At 34.6% G+C, this 11337-nt stretch overlaps 1 protein-coding gene across 3 annotated transcripts; it reads left to right on the top strand.

Annotated features, from left to right (window-relative positions):
• Positions 1 to 360: 360 nt before the first annotated feature.
• Positions 361 to 5186, top strand: LOC145064077 (glutamate receptor 3.1-like). 3 transcript variants are annotated; one of them, XR_013688047.1, is made up of 6 exons: positions 363 to 647; positions 1946 to 2214; positions 2751 to 3066; positions 3365 to 3741; positions 4366 to 4797; positions 4896 to 5186. XR_013688047.1 is itself a non-coding variant. In XM_079011596.1 (5 exons), the coding sequence occupies exons 1-5, from the start codon at positions 395 to 397 to the stop codon at positions 4648 to 4650; spliced, it is 1470 nt and encodes a 489-aa protein (XP_078867722.1). In that variant the 5' UTR covers positions 361 to 394; the 3' UTR covers positions 4651 to 5186. The 3 variants fall into 3 exon arrangements, 2 of the variants coding, with proteins under 2 accessions (XP_078867722.1, XP_078867721.1); XM_079011596.1 differs by having other exon boundaries at positions 361 to 647; positions 4396 to 5186; XM_079011595.1 differs by having other exon boundaries at positions 4366 to 5186.
• Positions 5187 to 11337: the final 6151 nt, after the last annotated feature.

The following is an 11337-nucleotide window of genomic DNA, read 5'->3' as shown; positions in this document are numbered from 1 at the left end:
CCCCCCCCCCCCCCTCTAGCCCATTGCTAGTCCCTTTTATGTTTAATATAGTTTGCCCTTTAAAATAAAGATTCAATAATAAATGTCTTTGTTTTATATATTTCAGTTGAACCGGTCCATATTTTCTTGCTTCACTTGCAAGTAGAGAGAAAACTAGATTGATCGGCAAAGGAAATAAGTCAAACAACAATATAACTCATCTGAAGTTGACATGGATTCTGGAATTTGCTCGGAAAGAGTTGTGCCTTAAAATATTGCAACAAATCACTGTCTTTAATTTCTTCTCTCAAACCTTGTGAATGTTCAAGATTTTAACAATTAACATGTCAACAAACTTGAAGCCGCCATCAATCTCTATATAATATAACATAAGTCCAACAAATACAATTACTGCATGCACAATATGGAGCATAAGAACTGCAGTCTTTCCATGGTGTTTTTAGCTGCCATGCTTGGTATTTATTGCATGATTGACTTTGTGAAAGCATCTATAGTAATAACAGAAAAACGTTTTACTCCGGAATTAGCATATTCAAAACATGGATTGAGAAAAGGGGTGATGAGTAGAGTCATCCAAGATACATCTAGCCGCAGGAGAAGATCTATCCAGGAGCTAGGTGATACTGAACAGGGAGATGTATGTGCAGGTATGCTGTTAACATTTAACAAATGTTTGTGATAGTCTAGATAAATAAATTCTATATATATACACCTTTTATGCGAATTTACACATTTCAAAAAACATAGAATTATAAAATTGCAGTAATTAATGAACAGATATGCGGTAACAAATTGTTGGTAGAGTACAAGTGTACAACTATTTTTTGAAACGTGCATGACCTGTTAAAAAGGTCATATAAACATTAAAAGGGCCAAATATTGGTGATCACTTGGATTTAATTAATGACTCCAAAATCGAGAGATGTCTACTTCGAATCCCACCAGACTCAATTCAACCTTGGATGACATGCCGTTAAAGAAAAAAAAAAAAACTGTTCACATTTAAATGCGCGCATATATAAATTGTCTAAATACCCATGCCTTTAAGTTCGAACTATTTTCAATCTACATGTTTATTCGTTTGACACATACATAAGCGTAAACTTTTTAATTATTTTCAGGAAGTTATTAGTGTAAATTATTAGTTTTATCAGCTTATAATGTTAAACTATGTCTATGCACTTGTAAGTGTGAAAGAAATTTATTGTTTACACACATCATTTATCTGTGGTAGGTTTTTTTTTCAAAACAGCTATATATCTGTTGTTGTGTGAGTTTAAGATAGATGTTTCACGATTCTTTCGGAAACTAGAAATATGATAGATACACCATTCTCTGAAGTTATTATTATCGGATGTAGAAACTACATGGTCCATCAATCTATGCAGAAACTTCATATAGCTAGGATTTTTAATTTTTAAAAGTTTAACCTTTCCATTGCAATTCGTTCTCTAGCAAAAACCAATACGCCAAAAATTCTGTAAATATAATAAATATAATGCTTCCTGGGTGGATAGGTTATTTTAACTAAAAAGATAATAAAGATTAGCTAAAATATTACAATACCAAAAGCTTGATAAAGAATCTATTATTTAATATGTTTCTGTTTACTTGCATACATAGACAACAATAAAGAAAAATCATCCGAGTTGACTCCGAATAGGATAACAATATCTTTACGTCAGCTGTGACATCCTGTGTCATACTTTAAGTCCTATTAGAAAAACCATCCTCAAATGACAACTTCCAATAGCTAATGCTAAGTCAATTCTATCAAGTACAAAATCTCCTACAAAAAAACTTGTAATTGATGTTGTCGTTATTGTTATTATAACATTAAGTATATACAATTCTTCTTTATATATAATGTTACAGTTTATTTTTCTTTTTCTTATTCATACCAATTCTGAAGGGTTTTATGTTGATTGCAAAAAAAAAAAAAAAGACATTATAGGGCCACAATGGAATATGTCCAAGAAACTAAAAAGTCCATGTCCAACATTAGTAGTATGGGTGCCAAAGAAAGATGGCTTCACTGAGTTTGTAAAAGTGAATGAGAAATTAAAAGTTGAAGGTGGATTCTCGATTGCCATATTCTGCCATGCATTAAATTTATTACCATATGCAGTTCAACCCATCTTCAGACCTTTCATCGATGACATGGGGAAAAGTAATGGCACCTATTATCAACTTCTAGAGCACATTGAAGGCAAGGTAAAAAATTTCAGAACATATTTATATCCATGCACACACATTTTAAAAATTCATACATACCTTCAACATACGCAACCCGAAAACAAAAAGTAAGCCCCCACAATGCATAGTTTAATGATAAAGTTGAATGACCTTTAATGCCTACTTGACATCCAATTGATTAAATTCAATCATAGTCGGTGGCTATTTCAACATTTTTCTTTAGTTGGGGGCACTATTGAGTTTTTTCAAAAGCATAAAGGACTTTACAAGTAAATTTTAAAATAATTGAGTATTTATATGGAGTTTTTTTTAGCCATTGGGGACATGAGCCATAGTGGGATACAGCGTTATGTTCAATGGATATGAAATTTAATGACCACCGATATTTTTTTATGTAAAAAAATAAAATAAGAAAATTCACTGAATATAAAGTTGGAATATGTTATACTAAACTTTTGTTGAGTTCAATATATTGTAGGAAAAACTATGGTAGAGTTGTATGTAAATTACAAAATAATTATCGGCTGAAATACTTCTTACTTTATATATTGCAGACTTGTGAAGCTGTCGCAGGTGATGTAACCATTCGGGGTAACAGAGCTCAAATTGTTGACTTTACAATTCCCTACTTGAATTCTGAAGTTTATGTGCTTGTGCATGCTGCCCACGAATGGAACCAAACCCTATGGACTTTCTTAAGACCTTTTACATGGAGACTATGGATCACAATCGTTGCTGTATGTATCTTCACTGGGGTTGCACTTGCAATTTTAGAATATCGGGAGAATAATCCTAGTTTTTCAAGCCCAATCTATACCCAACTAATAATGGTCATCTGGTTTCCTATATCGACATTCTTCTTCCATGAAGGTATTTATTTTGAGATATATTGAAATTTAAACTCTGAGCAAGAATTTAATTACTTTTCAAATGTCAAATAGTTGTTGTGGATTCTATATAAAATAATGTGAAATAAATGGTTAGTCATCATGTGTTTTTGATGATGATGGAATTCAAGTTTTTTCTTTCTTTTAGAATGTTTTTAAAAGCACATATTTCATTAAATATAGGTTAGCTAGTATATATATCACGTGAATAGTTAGGAAACAAATTAACGAAAGGAAGCTATATTTCTATGCAAATAATTTATGGATTTTTATCTTTGCAGGAAAGATAAAAAATAAGTGCTCCAAAGTTGTGCTTGTGATCTGGCTAAGTATGATTTTCATAGTTATTCAAATTTTCACTGCTACTTTGTCCTCATGGTTAACACTAGATCAACTACGTCCAAGATTGCCTCCAACTTTCGAAAATGCTGGATACCAAGATGGTTCCTTTTTAAAAGATCTTATAACCGAAAAATACAATTGTTCTGACAAGCAGCTTATACCTCTCACAAGCGTTGAAGACTATAAAAGTGCTTTGACCAATGGCAGTGTAAGTGCTATTGTTGATGAGCTCCCCTACATCGAACTCTTTCTTGCTAAGTATGGCTCTGAATACATGAAGTTTGGACCAATAAACCAGGAATCTGGAATTGCATTTGTGAGTCTCATACTATATTTTATCTACTGATCATGTGATTTTACTAGTCTTCTACAAGATATATAAAAGAATTACTTCACATGAATTAGTACAACGTAATATTATAAAGGGAAAATGGCACAAATGTCCTATGAACTTTTAGGGTTTACTCATTGAGTCCCTAAAGTTTTTGTCGGGCTTTATGGGTCCCTAAACTAGGATATGACATGCTCTTTTAGTCCCTATCAACCTGTAATAGCCGGTTTAGTGAACTTTTAGACCAAAAAACTCACATTATACCCCTATAAAACCAAAAAATAAGTTTGGGGATCAATTCGTACAAAAACAAAAACTCTCATTTTCCTCTAAAGCCGATTCACACTCAATTCGTATTGATCTCTAAACTTATTTTTTTTAGCTTTATAGGGGTACAATGTAAGTTTTTTTTGTGTGTAAAAGGTCAATGAACTGGCTATTATAGGTTGACATAGACTAAAAGAGCATGTCATATCCTAGTTTACGGACCCATAAAGTCCGACAAAAACTTTAGGGACTGAACGGATAAACCCTAGAAAGTTCGTAGGGCATTTGTATCATTTTCCCTATTATAAATTCCCTAACTGCATGGCATGTTTGATATCTCAGGCGTTTCCACGTGGATCTCCTTTATTGCAGGACTTTTCTAGGGGAGTCATTAATGTCACAGAAAGTGAAACTATGATGAAAATGAAGGAAAAATATCTTGGGTTCTCTCCAGCTGATAAATCACAGCCTAATCAAGCCCCACCACAAAGTCTTGATGTTCAGAGTTTTATTGGATTGTTCATATTCATGGGGATTGTTATTATAGCGGCTATTGTCACATCAGAAATTTCCATTATGCGTAGAAACAAGAAAGTCCTTCCTGTAACATCATCAAGTGATACATAGATCCATTTATAAAATTACAGGTACTTGGTGGGGCCAACCAATTAGAAGAAACAGTTATCTAAGGTGCAACATGTATATATTTCAAGATGAATTGTGGTTAAGTTCACTTTCATTTGCAAAAGTAGTGTTTCTTTCGCATCAAACATGGTACGGAAGATCCATAATTATTGAATAGCATGTATATATTTAAGTAAGTGTGTGCATAAATACAATTGACAATCATATTAGTCTTTGAATGATTGTAGGGGTGGCAATTGTGGACACGACACGACAAAAATACACGACACGACAAAAATACACGACACGAAAAGAAATTGGGACGAAACTGAAATTCGAATTCGTGTTCGTGTCGTATTCATGTCAAGTGTAAAAAACACGATGTCGTGTCATGTCGTGTTCGTGTTACAAATTCGACACGATATTGACACGATTTAGCATTTATTTGTCGTGTTTTTCGTGTTTCTCGTGTTTGTGGTGTTATGTATGATTAAATATTAATTAAATACACTAATTGTTATATTATGTTAGTTTTTTCGTGTCGTGTCGTGTTTGTCGTTTTTTAATTGGTTCGTTTTCGTGTTAGTTAGAAAAAACACGACATCGTGTCGTGTCGTGTTCGTGTTACATAAAACCTTGTCGTGCCGTGTCGTGTCAGACAAAAACACGACACGATGGCCCGATTTGCCACCCCTAAATGATTGTGTCTAGTGATGTATATTAATTACAAAAGTTAAATTGCAATTTAGTTGTTCCTGATTTTCCAATGAGTGCTACTAGTCAAACTTAAAACACTGCGTTTTTTTTTCTTTTAAACCGATGAGAATATTATGAAAAAAATGTCCTAACAAGGCACTAGATATAAAGACTAAATAAAGTCTACAACAAATCGTTACATGCAAGTAATGAATTATTTCACCAGGAAGTTCAATTCAGACCAGATGTTTTCAGTATGTTGGATAATTCCGAATATGGGACAAAATTGCACCCAGGGGTATTTTGGAAAAAAAAAAAAAAAAAAAAAAAAAAAAAAAAAAAAACCCTACCAATTTTGAGTTTTTGAATTAAACTAGGAAGGTGTTTAGTTGTATACTTGCTTAACAAGTATTATGTAAGTCTTAGGACTATAAATATTGTAGTGTTCTCTAATTCTAATAAAGAGAGCTTTTTTCAAAAGTTTTAAAAAAGAGCAATTTTCTTCATATGATATTTCTCGATCGGTTTTCCGTCTTCTTCATTTCTTATAACAGGGGATTCTTCAAGTTTAAATCCTACACTTGGTATCAGAGCGGTTCCGTTGAAGGTCGCTAGGAGCCATGATTTCTCTTTGTTCGAGCTTGTTCTCACAAAAGCAAGAAACTAACCGGATATGCATGATAAACAGATAGGAAGACATCAAAGCAAGTGGCTTTGATTTGATTCGTTTTTGCGTGTGACGGAAGACGGTAAAGCTGGTCATGACCTTGTCTTCTTGATCGATGGAAAGGTGCTCTCAGAACAAGTTTGATTAAACAGGTTGGGGTTGTCAACAAGAGAATAGGATTTCGATAGCATTAGGAGATTTGATGTCATATCAAGTTCTAGTTTTAACCCCAACAAATATCCCATGTGGGCAGTCAAATTTAAGTCGGTTATGGATGCACACGACATATAGGAGATGGTCTAACCAAGGATATTTGGTGGAAGAATCTCTTGGAATAGGATTGATCAACAAAGGTATGGTTGTCAAGACAAGAATGGGATGAAGAAACAATACCATGTGAACATTACGGCGGTGGAATTTCAAGTCAGGTGGCTTTGGATGTGGTCGAGAAAGAGGTCGTGGATCCAAAAAAAAAAGTCAAGATGGTAATGAACGTGTCCAACGAGATGTCATGTTACATGTTACAGTTGTTGTGAACATTCAAAAGGGGTTAATATAAGACTTTGGTTGTGACCGAGGTCGGTTGTTTAGGAAGGTCAAGAATTGAGATGGTTCGAAAAAACGAGATGAATAAGTTGGTAAGCATGAAGATATGCAAGATTCTGAATTAGGAGAGAAAAATAGGTCATGCTTCAAACACAATAAAAACAAAAACAAGGAATAGAAGAAAACGGAACAAGGGGTTAAGAAGGGGACAAATTGCTTGGTGCCTAAGATTTTTTTATTAAGAAAACAAGTTCTAAATACAAATAAGATAAAACACAAACCTATATTTATACAAGAAACATAATAATTTTGACTCTAACACAAAAACTAGGAATAAACTTAATAAAAAGAAACTTTCCAAGTTTACCCCTAGGACTAAAAACTGTTTTTGAGACTCGATTGGTGATAAATCGATTAACCCAACACAGTACATGTATAAACCCTAAAATATGTGCACATAGATTTCATCCGTAAGCGTAGGTTCCAGGATGTTAAATACATGGCCTTTTATGTCATCCGTAAACAATATTCAAGAACATATGAAGGGCTATGTTTCTTTTTTTTTCTCTATACCTATCTCTCGCATTCTTCCTTTTTCATGTTTTTCACTCTAATATATACATATTTCTTTACAATTCCTGTATTGATAGGTTCTTGAACATTGTTTAGTAAGCTTGATTTGTGTAAAAGATGTAAAACTTTATTAATCAACAACATTACAACAACATGATCGGTTCCATTAAATCAAGAGTAACTACATATTTATATAGATTTTAATCCTCACAGCCCTTCATAGAACCAAAAAACCCCTTCGGTGTAACAGTTCTGTCTTTAATGGCTATAATTGTTTCTAAACAAAAGGGTTAATGTCATAGAAGGGTAACCAACTATTTATAATGTTTTAAGAATACCATCAACGAAAAAAAAGTTATCGGAAGGTAACAAAATTGTATCTTGTTTTTAAAAAAACCAGTCTAACATGGTATATCCTATATACCATGTAGTCATGCTAATGTGTACTTGACTTCTTTTTGGCGTCAAAAGATAACATTTTGCTCCGCTTATCAGTGATAATGGCATATTCTACCAACTATTTGACCAATCCTCCATTGAAGAGTCAAGAATCCAATCAAGTTATGATTTCTTAATGTAAATAAATCTAGTTTAGCTCAATTAAGTATGGAAGGAAGCAAGGTTACAGGGTACAAGATAAAAGTTCTACGAAATGTGATTCCTATAATCTATGTTATAGCACTATTTATAGTTTATCAACAAACACAAAACATACAAGGAAACTTCGAAATTAAAGTACAAAAACGTAAACTGTAACATCCCAAAAATCAAGGTAAAATTTTTCATTGCTGAAACCAATCCAAAACCATTAATGTTTACAAAACACAGTTTCCAAAAGTCATAAACATGAATCAGAGTATCCGAAAATCATAATTATAAAAAATTCAGGATGATTTGCATGGTCAGGCCTTTGCCTTGTCCCTGTCCTCTAATGTACCTAAAACCAAAAGTTCAAATTCTAAGCCAAAGCTTAGTGACTTCCTCCAAAGTACAACACACATCTAAACAAATAACAGCATGCATACATGAGCCTTCAGCATGATGGCCCGCTCGCAAGGCCTATAGCCTATCTGGACCGCATCGTAAGGCCATAGCCTATCCGGACCGCCCCGGGTATATTGGCCTTCAACACAAAGTAGGACCGCCTCAACCCAACAAACTATAACATGTCAACATATACAATAACAATCAATAACCAGCAAGTACAGGTAATCATAAAGATCTACTTGTCTAACACATAACTTGTAATCATAAAGATCTACCTGTCTAACACATAACCTGTGAACACAGGTAATCATACAGATCTACCAGTTTATCATATAACCAGCATAACATAATCCAATATATTAGGATACACAATCCAGTGGGTCGACATTTGTGTCTTCGACCCACAAGTACAGTGAAGGAAACTCACCTCAATGTAAGAAAGATATTAGATGTAACACCTATTATTCATGTATTCATTTTAACCCTTGAGTTGTGCTTTATTTGCAAGTTTAGTCCCCAGTGGCAATTTCATAATTTTAGAGTCTTTTGGAGTACGTGGGGCGTACACCTTCGTATGCAGGGCGTACTCCGGATCGCATTAGTACGTTGTGTGTACGCTAGTATGTCGGGTGTATGCAGCCAGGGTGCAAACCCTAAATTTTAGGGTTTTGATCCTATTTAAACACATTTATGGCCACATGCACTTTCTTATCTTCAGCGTCCTTCCTCATTTCGAAACCCTAAAGAGTGTTTCTGCATTGTGAAGCTTGTTGAGCCATTTTTGGTGCCATTTAGAGCTTTTAGAGTAGAAGGAAGAGCATTAATGTGGTGGTGTTTCATTCTAGGCTTTGGATCTAACATATTGTCCCCCTTTTGCACCTTGTGGAGGTAAAAACCTTCAACCTTGGTGTAGAAATCTTATGGATCTAGTTTTAGCTCAAATTTGTTCCTTTTTTGGTGCCAAATTTGGTCATTGTGAGTAGAAGATACTCCAAGGCATTTCATTTGTCCTTTAAGAGGTTTTGAGGGGTGTTAAGTCATAATTTTGGGTTTTTGGTCACTAGTTTCTCTCAATTCAAGTGCTAAATGGTCTTCGTGGGTTAAGATAATAGGGTTTATGGAGTTAAGATCTTAATAGGCATGCTAAACAATAAAGTTGGAAATTTTATGGTTAAGAATATCTTTTATTGCCTAGATCTGAAATTTAGACGTAAGTGCTTAAAAGATTAAGCACTTAATAAGAGGGGTGGTGAGCATCCGTGTACGTTGGGCGTACCGAGGGGTATGCTACATTTAAGAGGTCGGCTCCCCAATCATCGGTCAACTGCAAAGTACGCCCCATGTAGTGACTAAGTTAACCCAGTTGACTCAATTGACTTTGACCTAGATTTTGACTAGGTTTTGACCTAGGCATATTTTAGGTATTTGAATGGTAGTCTAAGATTTGGTTACAATTATTCGTAAAGGTGACCAATAGCGTGGGTATCAGAGTAGTGAGCCATTTTAGCTTTTCATGTATCTGCGAGGTGAGTCTTTCTTACCACCTTAAGTGAGCCAAAGGCACCAAGGCCGACCCATTGTATTGTATGAGTAAAAACTGTATGTCATTGTATGATTTTGTATGACGTTATTGTATGATTTTGTATGATGTTATTGTATGATTTATATATTGAGCGAGTTTTGGGCTCGTAGTCATTATGGATTCGGGTTTGATACGGACCCATGGATTAATTTGGACCCGACACAGCTAGTTGTTATTTTGGGTTGATACGGACCCAGGGGTTGATATGAACCTGACACAACCATGCGTCATTATATTATTTGTATGTTGTATGTGGTAATTTGGGAAGCTTTATGCTCATACTTTATGTTTATTGTTTCTGGTACTTCCAGTTCAAAAGGGAAGGGACTGGCATGATGCCACAGCATCCTCCCCATATGATTTCCGCACTTGATGTATTTGTACTCTGATGCTTTGGAATACCTTAACGATTGGTGGCTTTTGGTACAATCAATGAATGAAATTAATGGTTTTTAAATGAAAATTTTTAGTACTATTTTTGGGTCATGACAGTAGAATTGAATGTTGCACCAACTACCGGCTCTACGAGTCATATGTACAACACCCAGGGACCAAGCCTCAATCTACTACTCAAAATATCCTAAATGACCTAAAGTCAAACTTTGTCAAAGTCAACGGTCAATGGTCAAAGTCAAAAGTTAAAAGTCACTCCAACTAGTTGCCATGTTGTTATGACCTATTTTGTTGGCTTGTGCTAGGCATATTTATTTTGTAGGCTTTATTATTCTTTGTTAGGGCTTATTTTGTGTTTTCGGTTTGTTGGACCGAAATCAGCCTTGATTTCGGTCCCTTGGTGTTTTCAGTTTTGGGTTGGCTTGTACATTTGTGTTTCCTATATAAGGAGACTTATATGACCGTTTCTAGGGCTAGCAATTTTCGGTCATAGCATTGTGAAGGCTCCATTGTACTAGACGATTTCTTGCTTTAATATATAATCGTGTGCTTTGGATTGAGTTCGCTTCTTCTTCTTGATTTGCTTTGCATTGATTCCACCTTTGTTTAGCTTATTCGATTAATCACGAGTTGATTCATGTTTGTGGGACTTACAATTAGTATCAGAGTTAATCTAGTGTCAGTTGTGTTCAAGAAGCTCAAATTTGGTTGTTTTGTTTGATTTAAGCTTTTGATCGAAAACTGTTTTGAGTTTATTGTTAGAAATTATTCGATGTTGCTACTGTTGCTTCTGTTTTCTTGGTGTTCATCGAGGATTCAAGGTTAAAGAATCGAAAAACTGTTTGAAATCGTTATTTTCAGAGGAACTGGGCGTTTTCGGTAGGTGTTTTTGGTAGGAGATTTCGGTGGGTGTTTTCGCTGGAGCGTCCTTTATTCTCATTTTCGGCAGAAATCATGTTTTCGGCTGAAATCTACTATTTTCGGCATAAATCATCGTTTTTTAGCAGAAATCCACATTTTCGGCTGAATCTATTATTTTCGGTCAACCTCATCTGTTGACTTTCTGAGTTTCGGTGTGACACTCCTTGATTTTTGGACAGTTTTACTTTTAATCAATTATAAAAAATTAAAAAACAAACAAAAAATGGAACACCAACACAGTGCATTACATTAAGAACTGGATTCAATTAGGGGAACCACTACAAGAATTCCACGTCTTTTATCAGCTGATGAGTTTCCAGAATGG

This window comes from Lactuca serriola, chromosome 7 (genome assembly GCF_051521515.1).
Source record: "Lactuca serriola cultivar US96UC23 chromosome 7, Lser_US96UC23_V15, whole genome shotgun sequence".
NCBI lineage: Eukaryota > Viridiplantae > Streptophyta > Magnoliopsida > Asterales > Asteraceae > Lactuca > Lactuca serriola.
This window is presented reverse-complemented; position numbering and strand designations above follow the sequence as displayed.